We start from the raw sequence: 24,859 nt of genomic DNA on the forward strand, positions 1-24,859 counted from the left end.
TCTCTAGATCAGATATTACCCCCTGATGGGGAAGCAATGCAGGTGTGTTTACAGTATGTTGCCACAGTCTGCCAGTATGGATGATTTGGTAGTGCATGGCAATAAATAGAAGTACACGTTAACAGCGGCTGTTAACGCCATACAGAAATATAGGTAGCAGTATATCGGGCTGCCTGCCTCAGGTTTTTCCAATCCTCATTTAAAAAAGAAAAACCCATCACTGTATTCATCTTAGTATTCTGGAAGACATTTAAACAAATCATGTTCACATGATTATGCAGTCTTTTCCCCATAAAAAAGAACTTGTAGAAAATGCTACAGTCTCTTCTCAGTAAGTGATGCTGAAAAATGCTGGTAAAAGTTGTCATTCATAAAAAGGAGATATATTTACCTTTGTCTGACACTATTCTCCAAAGTAACTTACAACATTAAACTACTTACATAATGATTTACATACCTGGAGCCATTTAGGGTAAGTACCTTGCACAAAGGTACTACTGCTGGAAATGGGATTTGAACCTGAGGGTCCAAAGGCAGCAGCTCTAACCACAACACTACTGGCTACCCTAGGTGAATGGGTGTAACATCACATCCTGTCTATGCTGAACGTCTGTGAACCAAGATCAAGAGAATGGAAAAAGAAAGTGGGAGGATGTAAATATAAACGCAATCCTTGACCTGCACATTCTGAAATTAAAGAAAAAAAAACTTTAAGCAATATCACAAGTGAAGCCTGTAATTCTTGCCCCCCCAAGCTGCTTCAATCTGTCCCTGGTCCTCTTCCTAATCCCCGTCAAAGGATCTCTTTAAACCACTGCTTAGTCTTCCCTTAATTTCCCTTAGACTCTGTGCACAGCCAGCCCTCCGATGACAAATGGCCTGACTGTGGACTGTTCACCAGCTGCACTATCACACACAGGGTCCTGCACAATGTGTTGTGCATTAATAGTCAAAATCCTCCTTTCTCCCTTACAAAATACAGCACACCGCAGATGGTACCTCCGGTGCCTAATTGTGTCCGGGATATCGTACACTGGTATCTCATGCAGTCATCTGAAACAGACAAAACAGAACTAGTGGTGTGTATCACAAAGGCTAGGGAACGGCTCTTTCTTAATGTGCCTGAAATGCAAAACCTTTAAGAGCCAAGATTAAGAAAAGTACACCAACGTCTGGGATGGGAGGAAGCCGGCTGCTGAGATTATAGGTAAACACAGGATGCGGCGGACATATAATTAGCTTGCGTCACCACCATCCATCTCACTGATTTCATTTGTAGAGGTAGAAAAACACAAGTGTGGCGGGGCTAAGGTAAACAGGGTGAATCGATGAGGCTGCACTGGGATGACTGTAATTGTGAGTGACCCTCATGAAGATAATGATCACCAGGCAACGTCTGTGAAATACCGGTCATGTGCAACAGACACGAAACTGAAAAGAGACTATGTGACTTGGCGCTACTGTTTGAGTCTCCAGCATTATTAGCTCTTGACCCTGGACGGGAGCCGTCTGCGTGGTCTGCATTTCAACGCGATCCACCTTCTGCATGGACAGAGTCGTGTAAATCTGAGCCCAGATTAGTAGTTATTTTGATCTGTGAGCAGATACAGTGTAAGGAAAGAAAGAAGCAAGCAAAAAAAGGCCATTGAGCTTGAGGACTGCTACACACCTGCATCGTGACAAATCGAAATCTGTGCTCCATCAAGAGCTTACAGGAGATTAAAATGCATAAGGGCTGATGAAGCAACATTCAGCGTTCACAGCAAGCAGTTTTTATAGCAAGTTTACTGAGACAGGACAAAACGCCTCTTTGTGGGATGCAGCTCAGCATAGGAGCTTTAAACCCCCACCCTCCGAGAGCTTCAATCAGTGCATTAGAGTCAAGGGCAAAGCCGGGGACCTACGTTTTCTCCCTCCTTTTCAAAGTTGGCATAGTAGAGTCTGTAACTTCGACTATTTCTACTATTTTAACTGCATAGCTGGAGCTATTTACCATCTGCTCCAGCATTAATGCAATCCATTACCGCAGTTACGAACCCCATAACAAATTAAATTTTCACTCAATCATTTTACGGAAAAGCCGTGATGAAAACGATGACATATGAATGCCCCCGAACAAATAAATATTCTTAGAAGTCTACGTAACTCTATTTGACTTTGGAAACATTAATAACATTTATTTATTATGAAGGCCTCTGCAGAAAATGAAGGCAACAAAGAAACTTCAAAAAAAAAAAAAAAACCCAGAATCAGTTGGCTGCTCAATCAGCCTATTATTATAACAATGGTATATGAAATTCATTTTCATGGAGGGAAAAGTAGAAAATGTGCCTACCAATCAGTTGCCATGGAAACAAATGATGCCATGCACCTCACAAATTATTCAATAATGTGTACCAATTTGTAGGGAAATGAGTTCTTTCACTTGTTTTACAATGTCTCTTGGCAATAGACTTTAGACTATTAACTTGCTCTCTGTAAGCTATGGCATAAGCATATTAATTTTCTTTGTCTTTTCATCATTCTTTCAAGATAAAGAATAAAAAGACATGCCTTTACCCATTTTGCCAGAGCTGTGGTAAGGGAAAAAAATCATGTCTCTCGTATGTGGGATATCTACAGGTGAGAAAGGAGCTGAACCATTAAACTGATTTTCTAACCTGCTGAAGTTCGGCTGATTCGGTGGCATAACCGAGATATTCTGGGGACCAAAAATTAGCAGTGTTACTCAAAGAAGTCATACACAAATATTACGCTTGCTCGACCATTGTTGCTCCTTGTTAATAACTGGAACAGTTATGGGTGGATTCCACCGAAATCCAAATTCTTGCATCATTTGGTGAGACGTTTCACATTGCCTTTCCTGCAATACCTTATTACGTCTTTGTCCTTCCATAGACACGTATGCAGAGATAGTTGAACGCACATACCTATGTGTATCTGTGTGTGCTTGTGTGTGAATTTCCCTGTACAGACCACACTGAGTCTCAATCTCTCCCCACATAATCCGGAGGCTACTGGGACCAATCCAAACAGTGAGAGAGAATCGGGTTTGTCCTCTTCAAGGACATGGTAGTTGGTTCCATGCATTTCCTCCTTCGCTCGGAGCTCAACGGATGCTGGTATCTGGTATGAGGAGCCAGCGGAGCAAAGCCCCATGCAGTGGCCCCTCGAGCAGGTGAGTCTCATGAACCTTAAACCAAACCAGAGGAGAAAATTGTCTGGTGCAGCAATGACAAGCCCTTAGCGTTTTTTTTCCACAATGATAGCAGCCACGACGATTTGCCAACACACCTTCGGCCCTTTAAAGTCTTTCAAAATGATTAATCGATTTATTTCAACTTCCTTAAGATTTTCTACAAGAACTTGTTACAGCAATGAGGACTCATGCTGTTTGAGGGGTTGCAAAGAAAACATTTACAGCATGAAAAGCAAAAGATCGGCCCGTCTTCCTTTTAAATCTTAATTTCTTGATGAGGGCTCATAGAAGACTCAGATTGGAACACCTGAACAAATGTAACGGTAATGAGAATCGTGTCCAGACACCATAATTTTACATAAAAGATTATTATTGTTTATAGTGGATTCAGAATTCAGATTTTTAAACAATATTCATTCTTCATTATTTCACATTTTAAAGAAAAATTTAATTTGGATTGCTGGAAAAATGCATCTGATCAATTTCATTATAAATATTTTAAATCCGGAGATTTAAAAAAAAAAAAAAAAAAAGATTATATATATTTTAAAAATATTTTTATCTCTAATTGTATGAAGGGTCATAACATAAATATATTTTGTTTTTCAAAACGCTGTTGATGACTAGTAGCTTGTTTAAGGCTAAGTAACCACAAATCACCACAGACATCATTTATCATTGGTTCATGAGGTTGACCCTAGTGGGGATGTGGTCCCACTTAAATTCAGAACTGGTTCGTTGAACTTAAAGTCATTCGTTTCAGTGCGGGTCTCAACTGCAGCTTTGCACAAATTAGCATATTAAAGATCCTGCAGATTGCTGCTAACTCACATGGGTACCTGGACACCTGAGAACGAGCCCCCAAACAGTACGAGTTCTTCTTCGTGCATTAAGGAGAGGTTTTCAGATTTGGGCAAAGCAAATAATACACAATTTAAAAATTATTCAAACAGAACAAATAACTAAAACAAGAAAAAAAGATACACTTATAAAAGTGTGAACCAGGTAGAATGCAAATGCATTCTGAATCTAAGATCACATTTTTAAACTTCATTACTCAGAAAATGTGTGTGTGTGTGTGTGTGTGTGTGTGTGTGTGTGTGTACTGTTAGTAGTTTTTAAAGATCAACATCTGACGTCTGCTGAATTATTAAAAAAGACAAAAAAACTTGCTCGACCACGTGGCTGCGTTTTAATAACTTCATTAAATAATAAGGGTCGCGGTCAACTCGAGGAACTGATTGGCAGGAGCACTAAATGCCCATTAGGAAGCAACAGAGGCTAAAGGAAACAACGATAACAAATCTGACCCACTTAGCTGGGAGGCATCAATAATCCCAAAATGCTTAAATTTATTCTTGTTCATCCTCCAGATTGCTCTGAAATACTGGAACCCCTGCTGCTTCAAAATGGAAATGTGAATGCTAACGACCGGCGTAGTTAAAGATGTTGCTAATAATGTCACTCACCATGAGACATGGCGGCAGCATGTAAAGGCTGATTAAAAATTTTCATTAAAATAAAATTTTAAAGAGAAATTAAAGAATGACAAGACAGCATTAATTTCACCTCTTAGTACTGTATTAAAATGTCACTAGTGACACTGTGAAAAGAAGAAAGTAGCAATTCAGATGAGGACCTATAATGTCCCATAACTTAAAGAGAAGTCTTGGGCTCAACGAAAAACTTTGTTTTTGAATCTCTAGACTCAAGGTTTTACTGGATCTTGCAAAATCACCTGCACAGAAAACAAGCCAACCCTCTCACATCTGACCAATGTGAAGAGTAGTTTTAATGTAATGTGACTGAGCAACATGGTCATCCCTGTACTGTAACTGTTATTAAATGCAAGTTAAATTATTTAAGAAATGCGTGGGGTATCAAGACGAGCCAATATCCAGATGTGAACTCTTATTATACAGAGATTTAAAAATGGCTTTGAAGGTTATTAAGAGCATATTTTTAATTCAGTATGAATTATTGGAGCATTGAAGAGTACAAAGGACAGTTAAAAATTTGAATTAATGGTGAAATGGCAAGTAATTAAACCGTATGAAAAGTAACGTTTCTCTGGTAGCTTTTTAGCGATGTTCACAGTAGCTGTCTGAATAGAATAAAATCGTGGTTTGGTACGGGGTGCATTTCTGAACTAGTCACGTTAAAAATATCTCAGATGCTTACACTGTGGCACTGAAGGATGTGCTAGAACAGAAAAAGGCTAAAACCCAGACAATGCAGTAAAAATACTGGATGTGCCACCGGGAACGTGGACTTCCTGCACAAACAGTGTTAATATTGTTAATATTACTGGAATATTATGCTCCATTTTCAAACACCGCTACAGTAATAGTCATCGTGGGCCATTCTGTCAGCTCCACGACTTACTGTTGCTGTACGATGCAGCTCCATTGTGACGGAATAGTGCTTCCGCTCAGCAAAGGACCACACTTTTCATTTCTGTCGAGCCAATTCCCCTCCTATGGGGGAAAAAAGACATGTGTGCCATATCGTCGTGGCAGGCAGGATCAAGAACTGCACTGGCCTCGAGAGGTACTGCAGTCCCCAGGCCCTAGGGTTCTGGAGGGGTGCCAAGTCCCTCAAAGTATTCTTGCTTCTCCACCCCATTCCACTCTATAGAGATGCTAAGGTGTGTCACACATGTGTGTACATCTAAGTGTGAGCGTAAACCTTTCTGCGTGCCTGTGTGCAAGAGGCACGTGGAGAGCAGGCCTCCCCAGGCCTACTGAAGCCCGCAGCGCCCGTGCGGGGGTCCCAAGGAGGCGAAGTGACGTTTACGCCTCCTGGCACGCATGCAAATGGCCCTTCCTTATCTCCTAGCTCCAGGCGGGAAACCCAAGGGAGTTCGAGCTGGATCAGAAGAAGGGGAGAGACTTGGCCCGGCCCGGCTTACTGGACTCCAAGACAGTATGTCAGTGTCTAGGCAATTACTTTAAAGTACTTCACTTGCTCTTGCCTTCGCTCCACTTAACATCTGCAGTGGCCACATCTGGCTGTCGTGGGCCCCGCCTCGGCCCCGTAGTTGAAATAGAAAAAACCATACGGGCCAAGAGCCTTGCGGACACAATATCACCCCCCTATTGTGGAGCACTGCAGCGATTATTCTGTTGGTAGGCCGTAGGGATTATCTAAGGTCAGGGCACTGCAATTTCTTTAAAAGCACTTACATATTCACCAAATATTGCTCCTTCTTTACGGTAGAATTTGCCCTTGCGGTCGTTCAGACGTAAAATGCTACACAAAAGCTAATCCACCAGCATGCAAATGCATGTGTCCCGCGGGGCAGCTCCCCTTTTAATAAGAGCGCAACAAACACAGCGTGAGTGGGCTTTACGAGCGCAGCAAAGGGCTCCTCATTGTCAGCAAACTCACCTTACAAGTGCAGACCGACTTACCAGCCTGCCAGGGAAGGAAAAAAAAAAAAAAAAAAAAAAAAACTTCACCGCAATAAAACCGCCACCACAAAAGCAATGAAGAAAGCTGGTATTTGAGGGGGAGAGGCTTGTGACAAGCAGAAGAAACACAGCTGACAAGCGCGATCCTAATGGACTCCTACCGTGATCCATGAAGTCTATTTCCATAGATACACAAAGGAAGGGAGGAGCAGTTTATTGGTGCATCTGCTTATTGGATCACTTCTCAGTGCTCCCAGACTATATATATGTATAAAAACTTAAGCCTGTATCTTCTCAAACTAAGTGTAGAATTTTATTAAATCCCATTAAAGTTATAGCTTCGCTAGAGTGCAAAACTGCAGCCCAGAGGACATTACCACTGACTAATGTCTTCTCAAAACCAAAAGTTTTATTTCATGTACAACTTTCTTGGCTGTTACCTTTACAAGTAAAACCCCTGACAGTGTCACAATACCAGCAACAAAGTAGCACTCAGACCAATAAATAAACTAAATGGAGCACACAGTATCAGAGTATTATTATTATTGTTATTACTCTTGTTATATGTTATATATAGAAATTATTTAATAATATCATAATAATATTATTCTTTTATTTGCACAGTTCCTTATATAGAAGATTATAAATTAATTTTACTGGAATCAGTGATGCCAGACACAAAAACTAGATGAAAACAATCTTTTGTTTTTATCAAAAACCCAGTTCAGGACAATGAACATGGCTTTGTGAAGAATAACAAAATGAACTCTTTTTTGTTAATGTGGACACGTGTATAAAAGAGAGAGAGAGAACATCTTGTCTTACTGTGCACCTCCAAACACACTTATATTTAGCATTGTTAGGTATTACGTATATTTACACGTTAATCAAAGCAGATGTTGCAAGAGATATAAAACCAAATTAAATAAATAAATAAACACATACAAACAAAGCAAAAACAATGTGAAAAAGAGGTTGATTTGTTCCACGCAGTGAGATACATTGTGCGAAAGGCCATAGAACCCAACTTTAAAGAGCATGGGCCTCTTTGTGCATTTATTTAATGCCTTACCATCAGTAATTTAATATAAAATAGGGGTGTGTCACGGGTGGCATACGCGATAAAATGTGAAATGCATAAGAGGGTGAATAACAGGACATTTTGAGAAAAAAGAGAGAGAAAAATGTAGGTCATTGGAATAACAGTGAGCTGGGACAGCAAGGGACATGCAGAAAGTGTGTGGATCCCGTGTCTCCGCATCCGCTTGAGAACGGCCTCATTAGAGACGGACGCTGCGCTGTCACACATGGCTGACAGGCTGAGCACGGCGGGGGGGCGCTCGCTCGGACGCAAGGGCCGGCCCCGCACCGCCTGTCGACAACACGGGTGAGTAACGGAGCAGCGGTGCACGCCAGCATCAGGCCCCCCCACGGGGTACCGGGAAACATAATTAAAGCTGAACGGTGAATTCCTTGAGAGCGAGGAGCCTGGGGGAAGCTTCCGGTGTCTAACACTCGAGCAGCAATGTGGACTTTACCTGCGCCCATATAATTCTACAACACAGCGCTGAAATTCACGTTCAGTGTCAATGGCACAAAGTGTTTTGAAGAAATGTTTCCTATGAGCCATTAAATTCTATAAACATGTATTTTTTAAACCTTTACTTATCATTTTAATCTAAACTTTAAATGTCTGAAATATACGTCCCGTCCTGGGTGCGTCCACTCCCCCTCCAGCCTTTCGCCCTGTGTTGCCGGGTGGTTAGGCTCCGGCTCCCCGTGACCCCGCATGGGACAAGCGGTTTCAGATGATGTGTGTGTGTGTGTGTGTTTGAAATATAAATTTATAATAGGTATTTTTCATGTAGGGGGGCGCGGTGGCGCAGTGGGTTGGACCACAGTCCTGCTCTCTGGTGGGTCTGGGGTTCGAGTCCCGCTTGGGGTGCCTTGTGACGGACTGGCGTCCCGTCCTGGGTGTGTCCCCTCGTCCTCCTCCAGCCTTGCGCCCTGTGTTACCGGGTTGGCTCCGGTTCCCCGCGACCCTGTATGGGACAAGCGGTTCTGAAAATGTGTGTGTGTGTGTGTGTATTTTTCATGTTAAATCAAAAGCTCTCACTCAGTTTGTCAGCAGCATTAACAAAAACCTCAGCAGGAGCACATGACTAAGTGCCAAGAAAGAGCTTCTTGGTAAAAAAAAGGTAACATGGTAAGTAACCATGCACTTGTATTTTTCAAAAAAAAAAAAAAAAAAACTGTTGTATACAAACTTTAATGGGTTTTCCATGTAGGACACTGCACCCTCCAACTTGTAAAATTTCTCATTCTTTAAATTTTCCAGTGGTGTTAGGGTGATTTGGGTTGGATATTTAGAGAAAAACAGAGAGAAGCTGTTAAAAACACACTGCGATGGTTACTGTCTCAAAGGTGACATCTGACTACGAGAAACTTCCAGCTCCAAATTCCACTGTAATTATAGAATCACCCAGGAGCTGTTTGGCAAGAAAACAGAAAGCAGAATGGAGAAAGGATCAACCCTGGAAGGAAGTTCACGATTTCACACAACGGCGCTCCCACTCAACATGTGCAAACATGTACATTCGCTCGCAAAGACAACCGAGTCAAATTTAAGATGATGCCCGGATAAACCATTACGCAGCTACTCCTGTAATGTAACGTAAATGTTTACATGTATCTCAAAAAAAAAAACAAAAAAATTACTAGGAAGGTGATCAGGAATTGTGGATATTCTGATAAAGTTTTATGCAGCTACTCGTGTGATGAACTTTGGTTCATATGGTGAAAGAAACTAAGAATCACGCATCTGCATCTAAGCCTCTCTTTCTGCTAATGTAATCAACACATTGTATTTTCTATATGTACGTCACTTTGGAGAAAAGCGTCTGCTAAACGAAAACATGTAAATGTAAATGTGAAAACATACAACCACAGCAATTGCTTTGCATATGCTGAGGGGATCTTAAAGATTGCTTAGAGAAATTCTATTTGTTTGTCAATGCAAACGAATGCAAACATCGGTTTCAAACATCAAGCAATACACACCTTTTAGGCTGAAAGCAAAAAACCTACTGTTGCATGGTGGTTCAGCAGGCAGCACTGGAGCCTTGAAGCACCTTGACTGTGTGTAGGGTGTAGGTGTGATCCTCTGTCATGTTCTTTTGTTGCGTGGGTTTTCTTCAGGTGCTCCCGTTTCCTCCCGTAGTTTCTCCCACGTGCTTCAGGTGAATTGGAAACTCAAAAATGTCTTTAGTGTGTCACTGCTCGGTGATGGACTGGCGTCCTGTCCAGGGTGTACCCTGCATTTTTTAGCGCCCTATATCATCAGGATAGGTCCCGGACTTCCCTGCTTCTGAAATGCGGCTACTCACATTCTTGTACATTTACCTGCGAGGCCTTTATTTTAAATTCTGTGATTAGTCTTCACATTACATGGTAGTCCACATTCACTGACCTATTGAGACATACAGAGCAAAGGCAATCAAAAAAGGCAAAGAAGTGAGAGAACGTGGCAAGAAGCAAGAAGCCCAGTACCTTGGTACACTACCATGTTTTTTTGTACTATTTACAGGTAGGTAGAGATGTAAAATACCCATTGAGTTGTATTTATACATTGTGACTCTCAAGTGTCGAGCATGGAATCGCACCACAAAGACCTGCACCTGTTCATACCATTACCAGGAGTGCCTCAGGGATCAAACTGGAGCCTGATTTCCAGCTCATTTTCCAGTGATTATGTAAAGTCACAAAAAGATACGTAGCGAGCCATGAGATCAAATCGGGCAGAATGTAAAAGAAAGGATAAGCTGTCACACTCCCCGCTTTCCCAGGCTTTAACTCTTACTTGACAAGCACGCAAACCTTATGACATGGTGACACAGTGGGAGAGAGATAGCATCTCAACCCGTGAGTGATTCTATCGAGCAGTCAGGAGAAAACGCTGCCTCATGTCCATCTCTAAACCCATGGAACACCTCATTGCCGAATCATCTGTGATGATGCACCGTGCCTCTCTAGATGGATGTTGTTGTTCTGTGCAATACTTTCTCCCTCTTACTTATTCCCTCCCTCATTATTTATTCGATCCCTCATTAATTATTCCATCCCCTGTTATTAATCCTTCCCCCGCCCCAAAAAAGAATCCCTGTATGCATGTACAGGTGGTCCCCGATTTACAACGAAACCCAGCTGAAAATTGAAGTTGAAAATGCATTTAATACACATTATACAAACAGGGGGCGTGGTGGTGCAGCAGGTTTGGCCAGATCCTCCTCTCTGGCGGGTCAGCGGTTCGAGTCCCGCTTGGGGTGCCTTGTGACGGACTGGATTCCCGTCCTGCGCGTGTCCCCTCCACCTCCAGCCTTACGCCCGGTGTTGCTGGGTTAGGCTCCGGTTCACCGTGACCCCGCTAGGGACAAGTGGCTTCAGCCAATGTGTGTGTGTACACCTAATGCACATCTCTGTGTGACAGACTGGGAGGTGTGGATCGCTGTCACTGCCCAGCATCACAAGAGAGTATCGCTCCGCATATCAGTTGCCTGGGAAAAAAAGCGAAGTACGGTTTTTACTTGGTGTCTATCGCCAGCTCGCTGTTGATCCATTATAAATCGGGGACCACCTGTATGTTGTGCTTTTTTTTTTTTTTTTGTCGTCTACTCTACACTATGAGCCATTGGGAACCGAAGCATAAGCCGACAAACCAAAGCCAAATTCCTTGTATATGTGTGCATACTTGGCCAAATAAATTGGATTCTGATTCTGATATCTGCTGAGGATCCATGCTCGCTAGGAACAAGGGTCCATCAAATTACCAGCACATTTCCACAGAGACCCTGAAGGCTCCCTCTGACAGGAAAAGAGGTAAAAAAAAAAAGACAAATCTTAGAACCTAAGGTCCTGTCTGTGTGTCATCTGATCACTAACATGTAACTGTCACCATTTTGTTCGGTTTGTTCAGCTAGCAGTAATGACACAGACCCACACTGACCCCAAACTCCCTCTTTTAGCAGACATAAGCAGACCCCAGTGAGTGGCCTTACTTCTCTATGATTCTGCATCATCCATCACTTTTCATTAAATTTTCAATACATTAATGGCTACTTTTGCTTTTGAATTATTTCGGTTCAAACTGGATCCACTCTGCCAGTTTTGTGACAAAAATAAATGCTTATTAATAATTCTTTATCAAAATGTTCAAAAACACTGTAGCAGACCTTGGTTACAGAAATGGTAAAAGGCTACATATGTCGTTTCCCTTTGCACTGCTTAAAACTGAGACGATATACGGTACACACTATATGCTATTTTTGCTTAACGCCAGATGGAACAGGGAACGTCTTCTCATTAAACCATAAAACACACACGTAGCGTATATTACAGGACATGTACCCCCCCCCCCCCCAGAACAGGGAGAAAGGCAATGTCTCAAAAGAAAACAGATACGAAAATGGAGGAGACAGAGGGGAAAGGGTGATAGACTTCTGCTGGGCTTAATTCATATTTAAAGACCTCCTTTATTGGATCTCTAATATTCTACTGTGAGCTTGAAGCACTTTTTAATTCGCACTATATTGAGTCAACTGAGTGAAGCTCGACTCTTTGTTCTACCTCCATAACAAGTGTTCTACTGCTTTACTGCATGGAAGTACAATTCTTCCCAAGAGACTCCCAGTCTCGTGATCAAGTTCTGCATTTATAAAGTTGAAATTGTGACCTAAATGAGCATGTTTATTATATACATAAGGAAAACTGAATATGTGTGTTTGCTGTTTCACAACAAATATGCGGAGAAAACAAAGAAATAGAACAAAAACAGTTCTACTGTGATGGAGTGGCATCCCACCCAGGTTATGTTCTTCTCAGCATTGTGCACTGTGCTTCTGGAATAGACTGTAGATCACCACAACCCTGTCTTGGACCAGTGGTTAATGACAGTGAATGGAAAAGCGGCACTACGCTGTTCTTGGCACTTATGAAAGCTCTCTCACTTAGCGGTGGCAAGTGTGTGACATCCGAAGCAGAAGAACTAAGACCCAGTGTGCAGTGGAACAGGAAAAGGCATGACCAGAAACAAGACTGTTCACACTAAATGATCTGTGTTCCAGTGGGAGGTTATAGTGAGAGTATCAAACCTCTGAGTAGAGCAAAGGCACTCAGGTCAAGTTCTTCAGGACAGTGTACAAGATATGGACAAATTCTTATGCACGGTTTCAAGTGCAAGAAACAAGTTATCCGTTCACACAGTGCATGTTTTAAACTGAAAGCATCTGAGTAGGGTTTGGAGAATCTCTTCCACCAAGTGCTGCAGTAGCAGAACAGGTAGCCCTGGAGCCTCACAACACAAGAGATGTGGGTTTGAATCCAGGTCAGTCTGTACGGGGTCTGCATGTTGCCCCTCTGCATTTGTTTTTCTTCCAGTGCGAAGACACGTACCTTGGGTGAACTGGTGACTCTAAATTTGCCGTCGTGTGCAAATGTGTCTTTGTCCTGTGATAGATCGGCGTCCCATCTAGGGTGTGCCCTGCCTTGCACCTTATTTTTCTGGGATAAGCTTTGGATCCCCGCAACCGTCCAAAGGATAGGGAAATAATGAAAATTTGGGAAAAAAATTAAAAAGAGAAAAACAAACAAAAACTACTTTGTACATGTTCTGGAAACTGAACCAAATGTGGCACATGTGGTTAAACAAGCCATGTGGCCAAAGAGGTCATAAGATCATTTTGGATGCTGGTTCAATATATGTTTCCAGTGGTTTACTTCATTGACTGCAATTGCTCAGCCATCTGGTGCAATCAGAAAGGACATAGAGTCTAAATCAAATCGTATGCTATTATCACACATTAGGGTTTTGTGGGGAAAATACAGAGACTTAAACCACCAAGATCATGCTGGTAGCATATGGAAGGTCAAGACTAAAGCTGGAAGGGGATGCTATTCTGCTGTAAAAAGTGCTCAAAGGCATGGTGCCATTTTTAATTACCAAAAAATAATCCTGGTGTGAAATGTGAAGAAATCCCTGTGTCAACATGGGTCTGGCTGAAGAAATGTGCGAAGCTCAATAACCAAGGATGGCCTGTAAACTAGGCTGATAAATCCCCTTACCAATGACAGAAACACTCAAACTGTAGGTAGGAAGTGGATGGGGAAGATGGGGGGGCCTGGAAATCCATCTGCGACTGAATCAGTGAGGAAGCTTTTCTCAGTAGCAGATGAAGGACAACTATGGGGGCATTGAAGGTGTCTGCATCAATCCAGGCGACATGATCACAGGGTGGTGGACATGGATGTGCAAACACAGAGGATGGTAATGGCTGGGGAATGCAGTGTCACTGCAAAATCCAGTAATGGAAACATCTATCAGAAGGTGAGCATGTGAAATACACATGCCATGTTCCTTCAGGGAGACTGCGGTCAGCTGAAGCGGACACGTGACTGATTACTGAAAGTCAGTACCAACGGATCCTCGGTTAGGGGTGACAGTATCTGGCACAGTACGCTGCTCGTGGAGCATTACCCCTTGTGCCAATAAGAATTTTGCCTTATAAGCACAAAATGACAACACAGTCTTTTGGAATGTCAGGAGAAGCTCAGCTTTGCTCTCACATGCTTAGGTGCTTACATTTTTTTGACCAAAGAAAGAACATCATCAGTCATGGAGGCTTGTTCAATAACAGGTCAGGAAGTAGCCCCCCAATCCTCGCCGCCAGGGGTATTTACTGGGAACACTTAAATCTTTGCACAAATGGAAAAGCCGCCACTTGCCAAAGCGATGAAGTGCTATCTGGGCACAAGTTGGATCAGCATGTGAACTGCTGATCGAACCGCTACCTATGAAGAAGTTAAAAGTAAGGACTGGAAGACATTCTTAGAAGCAAAGTCCTCTGAGGGAACTTCTAGAACAGTGAAGGTGTGAATATCACATTTCCTTCACACCTGAGGCACAGTGTCAGTTGTGACTGACTGAAGTCACTTTACCTCAGTGCAATTTCCAGCAGAAAATTGAAGGGCCTCAGAAAACAGCTGCGTCAGTGTATTGTGGAAGCTTCAAAATTAAAAAGGAGGGTTTTTATCCTCTTGTTGTTTGTTTCACATCTTGTCCAAAGTCAGCATGAACCTTGCCAGCTGCAAAGCTGCAATACAAATAGGAAATCCTGCTTAAATAGACAGAGCTGCTTGTTCCTTTCATCTTCACATCTATAAGACAATAAGAATGGAAAAGCCAAGCAAAAAAAGAAAAAAAAAAAAACGAAATTAAGAAGGAATAGAACTAAAGAATGTCGTCAGATACAAATGGAAAAAAAAAAAACAAAACAAAACACTGCTTTCCTCCTGGATCCTTCTCCTCAAAATAAGCTTTACAAACAGGTCTTAGCCACATCTGCCTTCTTCAAGGTAGAGCTTGAGGCACCTACAAAAAGCTGGTGAAGTTAAGAGGACAATGATTTGAATAATGCCAGCAATTGTATCATCTTCAGCTTAATGCAAGAGAGAGAAATCACAGACAACTTGCTTGCGGTAACTTATGATTGTCTCGAAAAAAGTACTTTTCATACTGCCGCCTTTGTGCACCTTCTTTTTCTTCCGGAATGTCCTAAGCTTGTTACTCTAAGCATCACTGACAGCTAAGGAAAAAAACAGTAAAAAAAGAAAAAAGTAGAGGAAATACAGACTACTAGATGTGAATTAACCAGGCCATGCACCAATGATTTAGCTACGCAGAAGCCATTTCTGTCCATGTTGAAACTTCTGAACTTTCGACTTCAGCTTATTTGCCTACTTTTACACCTTGACTGTGACACGCTCACAGACTCGCTGATCGTACACACTTACCACGAGCAGCAAATATAGTAGATCCATTTTGGCGTAAAAAGTGAGGACATGCTTTGTCAACCCCAATACTGAGATAGAAATGACAATGTTTCGAAAAGTTCCGCTGAAGTAAGAAAGCACTTTTTCATAATGGAACAGGAAAGTGTGATGAAACCCATATGGACATTAAATGAAAGTTACAAAAAACTAAGATGAAAGAAACAGACACTTGAGCGAGAGATACCAATAATTCAAAATCACCTTGGGTTGGAATTAAAACTGTGGCCAGACTACAAAGGGAAAGTGGAGATTTAATTAATGCTCCAAAAACGGCTGAAAAATAGGTTCGGTTAGGATGAGTTCATAACCACGTAAGCATATAATCACACGTTAATTTTTCATGCGATATGAATGTGCTGAAATACATGAGTGGTGGGCTCCAGAGAACAAATAACAGCAGCAATGTTATTGGGGGAGAAGAAAAACACCCAACTTTCTGCAAACTAGGATAAAAGCAGACCGAGAAAAACCAGTATTTACGTGCTGAAGGCAAAAAATATATGTGAAATTCCACAGCCTGTCTTCAGGTTGAACTGCAAATTATTTTTATTACAACTGGGTTTTTATTCTCATTTTTTGGTGAAGAAAAAGATAAAAATATGGAAGAAAGAAAGAAAGAAAGAAAGAAAGAAAGAAAGAAAGAAAGAAAGAAAGAAAAGGTGTGTCTGTACTCTTTGTCTGTGTAGAGTGTTTTGGGCAGTCCTTTATTCATCAGCCAAATAAAAACTGAAAATACACCTCAAAGATGTGTAATAACGTTATACCAAAGAAGGAATGTCATTTAGGATGATGGCAATATTCTTCTGAATACATTTAAATGGTAACCCATGGATGCATGATTTTCAAAAAAACTCACCTGCTGACTACTGCACGTGCTAGCAGTCAAATCAGCCGGAAGAGCAACTGAGAAATGCCTTCTAATAAACTATGGGTTTTCCCAGTTCCATCAGGGGTTACATTTTCCCACATACAATCCCACTGTAGAGAGAATTGCTTCCTTTTCAATCTCTAAACAAATCTGCAGCATTGTGGATTTTCTGGAATTTTAAAAACAGAAAAGAGTATCAGAGTTTAAATATAAATCACTGCAGAGGAATGGTATACCATCAGATATTTTCGGTGCCTTCATCCATTTTTGTGGTCCCTCAAAGAACCATTCTAGGTTATCAATTTGCAGATTAAAAGAAGATCCTACAAAACTGAAATTATTGTCCTATATCTTAATTAACAAGGATTATATATACTGTATATATCTATATATCCAGATATATGGATATAGTTTACCATAGCACTGTTGTCTTTTCTGAAACTAGCTCACACTGACCAAGCAGGATTTGTGAAAGGCCCCTTGTCTTCAGACGACTTGTGAGATTTGTACATTTAATTCATAGCACTCGTCTATCTGAATCACCTTGGGCAGTTCTGTCAGTAGATACTGAAGAACAGCACTTGATCGCCTTGACTTGGCCTACATTTCAACAGTTCCACACTGTGAAGAACTAGGCACTAACTTTATCAGTATAGTTCAGACGTTAACACGCTACTCCATCCGCTACTGTTATTATTGGAAATATGTTATCTGGACCCTTTGGATCAACCTAAAGTACAAGAGAGTATAGTCTTTTGTCCCCTTTTCTTTTTCGTATTGTCCGAGGAAAATCTGGTGCTGACAATTTGGCTTTCTTATCATACTAAACCAATTAAAGTTAAATCTACTTAGTGTTACTCCTTTACATTCCGATGAAATCACATCGCACTTTCCCAAATGTTCTCGAGATTTTTAATAGCATATGGTTAATATAAAGCTATGAAATAAAATTGACTAAATCAGCAATAATGTTCCTAAAGTCATTAACAAGTATCTCTACATTTCTCATGAATCCCCACAGAATCTCCTTTTAGGCATTTGGTCACTCATGTATTTCTTGCTACATACAACACTGTTACCAAGCCACAAAGGTAATACGTTCCTGAAAAACCCTTCAAAAGGTGAATTCTCATAAACTTCTCATTATTCTCGTAAACACTCAATTACCATTAGTTTCAAAGGTAAAAAATTGTGCTTCTAAGCTCCACATTAACTCATGCTAAAATTTCACCAAATCCCTTTAAAATGGACACAGTTTCGTTTTCATAAGACAAAACAATAGTGTCCCTGGGCAGCTTTCCTTTATTAATTAGTCTGTAATTAATAAGTTAATACTCTGCATGAGTGCTACCTGTACTTGCTCAGCTCAACACACAAATATGGCACTGACCAGCGTTTACAGGGAAAATAAAGGTACAAAACACACTGTTTACTGGAATGCATATTTTGTAAATACATTAGGCAATGACATTACAGTTATGGAGGATAAATGTGAGACATCCCTGATCCAGTATGAATAAAATCCCAAACGTGCCTACTAAACTAAGGACATTTACTAAACCTGCTATGCGGTTTATGGTTGGGGAAAAAAAAAAGGAAACAACTGGTAAAATTAAACATGCAACATAAAAAAATCCTGACATAAAAGTACATGTAATAAATAATAGTGCAACCCCACAGACAACAAAAAAGTGTTCATAAATACTTAATCTACAACTATTTTCCCAATTATCAAGACATACAAATACTGCTGAATACGGAAATGAAAGGCATTTACTTTACTGTTTAGAGTTCGGATTCTGCTCGAACTCGAAGGGGGAGCCCCAGCACAGCACACATAACAATATGATACTCAGAATTTATGTAGTAATTCAACTGCAGGGTGCAAAACACAAATTCTGTACTTGTAAATGCAAGGAGATGCCTCATAAGCCAAAGTTGGGATATTAAATGATGCTCCCCATAATGATTCTCATAACCTGAATGGCCTATGTCACGGCACAACTGTTATAGTAAATATGACACGCGTGAAGTGAGAAAGGGCTCGATGGATGAGCGAGTATGTGAGATCATTGTGAATCACCCAGAGTAGGTGACACAGACTCACTAGTGAGCTCAGCATGCAGTAAGCATTATTCACATGCAGAAATATATTTCATCTTCCTTTTCTTACTCTTCTTCCTCTTACAGTGTTGTGATCAAGTCCTTGTCCCCATTTCCAACATTTTCCAGAATTTTGCATCTTTCTGAGATTAAATTTGATCAGATCTTTTTGTCATTTCTGGTAGTGAAAGAAAAGAGCCTGAGAGAGGAAAAAAAATGACACCACTATTGCTTTTGTTATTTTCTAGGTGTGGAAGGTAATGAAGTGTGTAGTCACAGGTGAGAAAAAGCAATGTTTAAAACTCATTGTGTTTCTTTTGCTGCTATTAAATTAACATGATTTCCTGCACATGGTAAATTCCTGAGGAGAAAGGTGTCTTCCAAATCAATAAATGTAAATGCAAAGAGAAATTCAAGAAATATCTCTTAAACACCGCAACCTCTCTGAGAGGCTAAAAAAAACAGGAAGACTGTCGGACTGCTCAGAACTTCTTATTCAACGAGGTACGTCTTTGTTTGGAAGTATGATCCTTTTGCAGCCCCCACGGAAGAAACCATGATCCTTTCTCAGCAACAAACAGAATGAATGTTAGTTCACGTCTAATTCTGGTAGGCTTTGACAAAACAATGAAATGACTTTTATAAACTCACTGCAGAAATATTATTAATACAGGGACAAATCACACAACCATCTAAGACAGTGCACCGACCTCGAATCGCAGAAGAAGCTCAGCACTGTATCGGCATATGCAACATGACAACAGTTTTCACTGTAGACATCTAGTGGCTGCCAGCACCTTCAACTTCAAAGTGTAACCCTACTTTTCTACATGTCTCCGCTACCTTAACAGCTATGGAATTTCAAAGCCAGTCCAATAAAGATATTGTGTGACAGCATGCTGTTTCCAAGCAGCGAGATGACAAGTTTTGCGTCGAAATAGAAAATTATGCCAACACGGGCTTTCTCTCAAATTGCTAGGCTGACTGAACATGAAGAACAGGGCATGTGTTAATAAAAGGAGGGCACAATGGGACAACACTTCGCACAGTAGCTTCAGCTTCATGGAACAGGAATGTGTTCCAGCATAACTGGAAGTAAATCTCCCTGGTCGCGTATGCACAGACTCCCTATCTCAGAGTGTGACAGTTTAAAAAAATTATTGAAACACATTTACAGTGGATAGGGAAGTAGACTGAGCTTGGTAGTGAAGCGCTAGAAAGTGAGCCCATCACAAGAGCCTGGATGTGGCGTCCAGCTCGCGAAGCCTGCACTGCTCAGCACGCAAGAACCAGGACAGCAGTGATGCCTCCAGGAGATTCAGGGATTTACATGAATCAGCAGTAAAGGTCAGCCCACAACACTGGATTATATACTTCTGGATCATCTGATTGCTGGAAAACATGGAGGGATTGTTGGAAAAACAGAGAACTACTTTGACGGCTCAGAAACTGAGAAAGAATTGCAAAAACGTGTAAATTTACATCACTAAACCAGCTATTGACAATTTCTGCCACATTAGACGTGACATATTTTCAGACATTTGCAGGTACAATGCTGCACACAGAATGCAAGATGCAAGAATAAACAGACACACACACACACACACAAAGGCATTCCTTGATTTACAAACTCTCTTTCCCTAAAATTTTGGGATAACGGATCCGGGCCGTTGTGATACCCAATTTTTGACTTCCAGAACAAAGTCAGTAAAATGAAGCGTATCCCAAAAAACATTAAATGTAGCGGGAGTGAAGCTGAAGTAGTTGGCGCTGCTGTAACAACAAGATGCTAAGCTGCTTCCTGTTCGTACCATGTCTCGTATTCACTTTCGTTCTAAGTGTTTGTGCAGCGGCAGTTCAGGAATGGCTACCAAACCTCCTCCTTCCCCCAACCACCCACCCAACTCACAATCTACTCTACTTCCCTTCACTGAGTGAGTACAGTAACAGTTCAATACAGTAAATTCCCTATTTTGTTTACCGTTTTGTCTGCACTTGTCACCTTTATACATGCTAATATTTCTTTATTGAATGTTTGTTTGTGCCTACTGGATAGAAGACACAATTAGTGTCTGAAACGTAGCGCCTTCAATCATATCCATTAATTATCTCATTAAGTGCTGGATAATCATGAAGTGATTCACAGTCTGCATCTAGATCTTTCTGCCTGTTGATGTAATGTGCTTTTCCATTTTCTGAGATGTGCGTTGTTCTGGAGAAGAGCATCTGCTAAATCAAAAAATGCAAGTGTAAATCTAAGTGTTTTATATAATGCTGAAATCATGGGTTGATATTTATATAGGTATTTGCAGTGTTTTAGTGATGTTTGGGAAAATCGGGTTTTTGCATAGGCTGGGAATGGATTATTACTTTTCACATGATGGGAAATAAGCTTTTCGTATCTAAAATTCAGGTATCCACACCATTTTCAGGAATAGATTAATTTTGTAAATTGAGAGATATAACACACACACACACACACAAGGTCACCTAACTGGTGATGCATGTTGCAGAAATTGCCTGAAGTTAGTAATGCAGGCCCTTCTCAACTAGCCCAAAAAAAGTGCAATACTACTATACACCATAAACACAATACTGAAACTGTAAAAAAGAAAAAAAAAACACAGCTATTAGTTATCTAATAGAAAAATATGTTTTTAAAAAGAGAAACCTGCCAATTAAAGCAAAGCAATGTATGCTGTCTGTTAATTCATCTGAAACAGAGTCAATACACTTAATAAACATTTTTGCAATTACTTTTCAGAAAATGCTGTGAACTTGAGGTTAGAAGCAAGGAGAAGATGGAAAAAGTAACCATTATAATCTTACAAACATTTGTACATATTTTAACAAGGCCTTTGGGCAATGGGAGAATTGTAACATTTTTCAGATATGCTCGATGAGCCCTGCGAGATTTTCTTCCTTTAAAAAAAGCAAAGTGGTATCATTTCCTCCTCTGCTTAATGAGTGGCTGAATTTATTCATGCTGAACTGCTAAAATGAAGTCCACTCGCTTTCCATCATGGTTACACTTCCCGTGTTCATGAAGCATTTCCACGGCACACCTCAAAGACCAGCTAATAACTCCTCCCCTGACATTTTTCACACCATAAAAAAGAAAAAATCATGCTAATTTTTCTTAAGGCTATCCTTAAATTGATTTTTTTTTTTTTTGGGGAACTCTAACCCTCTCATTATGATGAACAAGAGGAATAAATTTGAAATCCATGGCACGAGCAAAGGAAGACATGCCTCATACCCCCAGAGTGCCAACTCAACAAGAAGTAGGTCAGCTCTCAGGAATGTAATTTGAACAGATGTCAATTAATACACATTATGTCTTTTCTTTGAGTGGATGAATTTCCTTATAAGACCTTAAAGATGGATTTTGGTTCGATGTGCCTACTGATGCCACATGATCCCCCCATTATGACCACACTGATTTTGTATAAAGTTATTAAACTGTGCTGAAAAACTACCTGTGCTGACCAGTTATGAAGTAAAAACAACTCAAAATCCAAAGAATACAAAAGGAATATATGTAGTGAATCCAAGTCAAACAACCTCCAACTCCTGCAGTACTCTTCTCCCTCCCACAATACCAGTCAACCATATTTACCAATGACTGTCGAGTGCAGAGTTGTGATCCTCCCATGGCTATCCTGGAAACACTAGGAGTGATGTAGGGTACACACTGGATGAATCACACAAGCGCACTCAACTCCATCACAAATACATACACTACACACACACTTAGTGTACCGCAACCAGTTCAAAACTGTCTGAACTAGTATCTTAAATAAAATTATATGAATGACTGTAAAGAAGACCTACTTGAGTGTGAACTGCTCAACGGTGGAGTTGGGCACCAGAAAAAGAAAGATGCTAAGCGTTTCGCCCGGCTTCAGTGGCTTCTCTGGCAACCGCAGGAACATGTTCTTATCCAGTTGCTTGTCCACCACCATCTGTTCCTGGTTGGGCTGGTACAGGCTGATGCTCCCAATGCGGAGCAGTGGATGTTGTGTAGGCATCTCCCCCCTGGTTCCACCTCTGCGGGGGTAGCTCTCACCGCATTCCCCGTTGGCATCTGGGTCATGGACAGTGTAGTAGAGCTCCGCCTGAAGGGTCTCGCCGCTCAGGTCCAACCCATCCACGGCCTTCCGTCTGCCCAGAGGAGCCACGTTGGCATTGAACCAATTCCCCGGGATATCCAGCTGAGCAAGGCAATGGGCCAGATTCTCCCGCAACCGGCAGGATGTCTTAATCTCACGGACATCCCTGAATGCATGAAGCCTGACGCAAGGGAGCTTGTCCAGAACCTTGAAGTCATCCCAATCTCGACCTGCGATGTAGAAGAGAACCTGGACAATGGGGTTGCTGGAGTACACCTTGGACTGCACTATGAAGGCTCGGACCTTCCAATTGACTGTAAGCCTGCTAGGGATTTCCAAGGGGCTGGATGGCTGAAGCAGGTCTTTTGAGAGGGTCTGATCTTTTGAAAAAGGTCCAAAGGTAATGTTGACCGCTGGCAACTCCTTTGTTTGGAAGACTACAAAGCTCTCGGAGCGCTGCAGAGGGTGTCCATACTGGTTTCCTTGTGTAGATGGCCTGACCTCCCGCAAGAAGAAGGCCAGCTGAGCACTGGAGAGCTTGAAATTGGCGGGAAGGTAAACACTGGGTGGGATGGAGACAGCACTGGCAGCAGACACAGCAAGAAGGGCGTCTGAGTTGGTGGGCAGAACTTTACCTGTGACTGTAAAAAGATAAGCAGAATGGAAATGCTTCAATTTTAGTGAGTCAGGGACAGCTTCGAGATAATTCGACATTTACAAAAACAATCACTGCTCATAATTACACACTGCAAGAAAGAGAATAACATCCAGCTCTTCAAGGTGAAATGGATGGCTGTATCTTCTACAACAACCCATCTGCACCGTAAGAACATGAAGTGGAGTGCAGTGATCTTCCATGTATCAGGTTTACGAAACAACAAATACTTGCATATTGAGCTAAACAAAGGTGTTGCATTCTTTTAAGAATTTTCCAAGTCTAACATAATGGATAATATTTTTCACATTAAGTTACTGAATAACAACCATGCCTTAGATTAAAAAGAGAAAAACAGTGACAAAAACACAAAGCTACATTAAATAATATTCTATATTTAAATCAAACACATTTTGAGCAAAACTAATAAACGCTGCTTACGTTTTCAGACATTTCCAAGCACACAAAGAAGACTATTTGTATGTACAACACAAATAACATGTCACATGTACAAATACATACATATTACAATGAAATGCAAAATATGGCACTGCCAGATCTTGTTTTTCCATTCACTGGTACCCTTTGAAAAACGCCCCATAGTCCACACTCTTCTGCATTTAAATCATTCTTCTATCCTTACAGTACTTGTGAAAATGAGCACATCCATAAAAATCAAACAAGTGACTGGCGGGGTCCTTTGTTGAGTCTAGAAATCCACAGCTCAGTCGATTTCTGCTGGAGAATAAATAAATATTCGCTGTACAGGTGTTCCATGAAGGCCACCGGTGATTGAATTGCTCCGCAAACCACAAAGTCAAAGCTCAAATCACTGCCAACTTGTTCTGCAGTAACTATTATTGAAAAGCCATGCTCATCAAAAGCATTGGCACCAGCACTGTCCTATCCTCCATTCCCTCTTAAGTTGACTTGTGGTCCGTGTCCTGCAACGGTCTGCACAAAGCCCCGGGACTGTCCCGTCTCGCCGCAACCAGCTCCTGTAATCAACATCCATGCTCTGAGTCGCCGGTGAGACAAACAGACCTCAGAGGACATTAGCACCACAGAAAGGGGGGATGTTGAATGATTTATCTTTCTCCCAGAGGGCGTGTTGATGCCGGCTGCCTGTCTGTGCCTGAGTGTGTGTGTGTGTGTGTGTGTGTGCGTGTGTGTGTGTGTGTTGTGGGGTTATATGGCTGGAGGGTCGTAAAGCAAAGACAGAAAGGAAAAGAGAGGAGGGGATTAGGTAGAAAAAAAAAATCACTGATGAACTAGCTTCCTTCTCCTCTTTCATCTTTCATGGCCCCTGAGAAATGACTGTGAATGAGGGGTACAGGCAGGGTGGGGAACTTCTCCAATTTCACTAATCACCACGCTGGCTGTCTCTTTTAAATTTATTGGGGGGGAAATTACCCTTTCTCACTCTTAGTCTGTATGGGCCTGTTGATCTGAGCAGCATTTTGGCAGTAGGAGGAAAAAACACATTTTCCTAAAGAACAATAAATACTTGGCTATATTTTAATCCGTCTCCCTATTTCTCCCGATGGATGTTTCGTGCACTGTTTTATTGTTATGTTACACTGTAAATCCTGTAAGAGCTCGATTGGGCGCCCTGGTTTGGACAAA

At 41.3% G+C, this 24,859-nt stretch overlaps 1 protein-coding gene across 1 annotated transcript in view; it reads right to left on the reverse strand.

Annotated features, from left to right (window-relative positions):
- The window catches only part of tmem132e (transmembrane protein 132E), a 201,969-nt gene that overhangs the window by 39,408 nt on the left and 137,702 nt on the right, over positions 1–24,859 (reverse strand). The window contains 1 exon segment of the mRNA XM_029249353.1: positions 22,301–23,219. Within this exon segment, the coding sequence (XP_029105186.1) occupies positions 22,301–23,219 (919 nt within the window).

The sequence above is a fragment of the Scleropages formosus genome, chromosome 25 (assembly GCF_900964775.1).
Source record: "Scleropages formosus chromosome 25, fSclFor1.1, whole genome shotgun sequence".
Lineage (NCBI taxonomy): Eukaryota > Metazoa > Chordata > Actinopteri > Osteoglossiformes > Osteoglossidae > Scleropages > Scleropages formosus.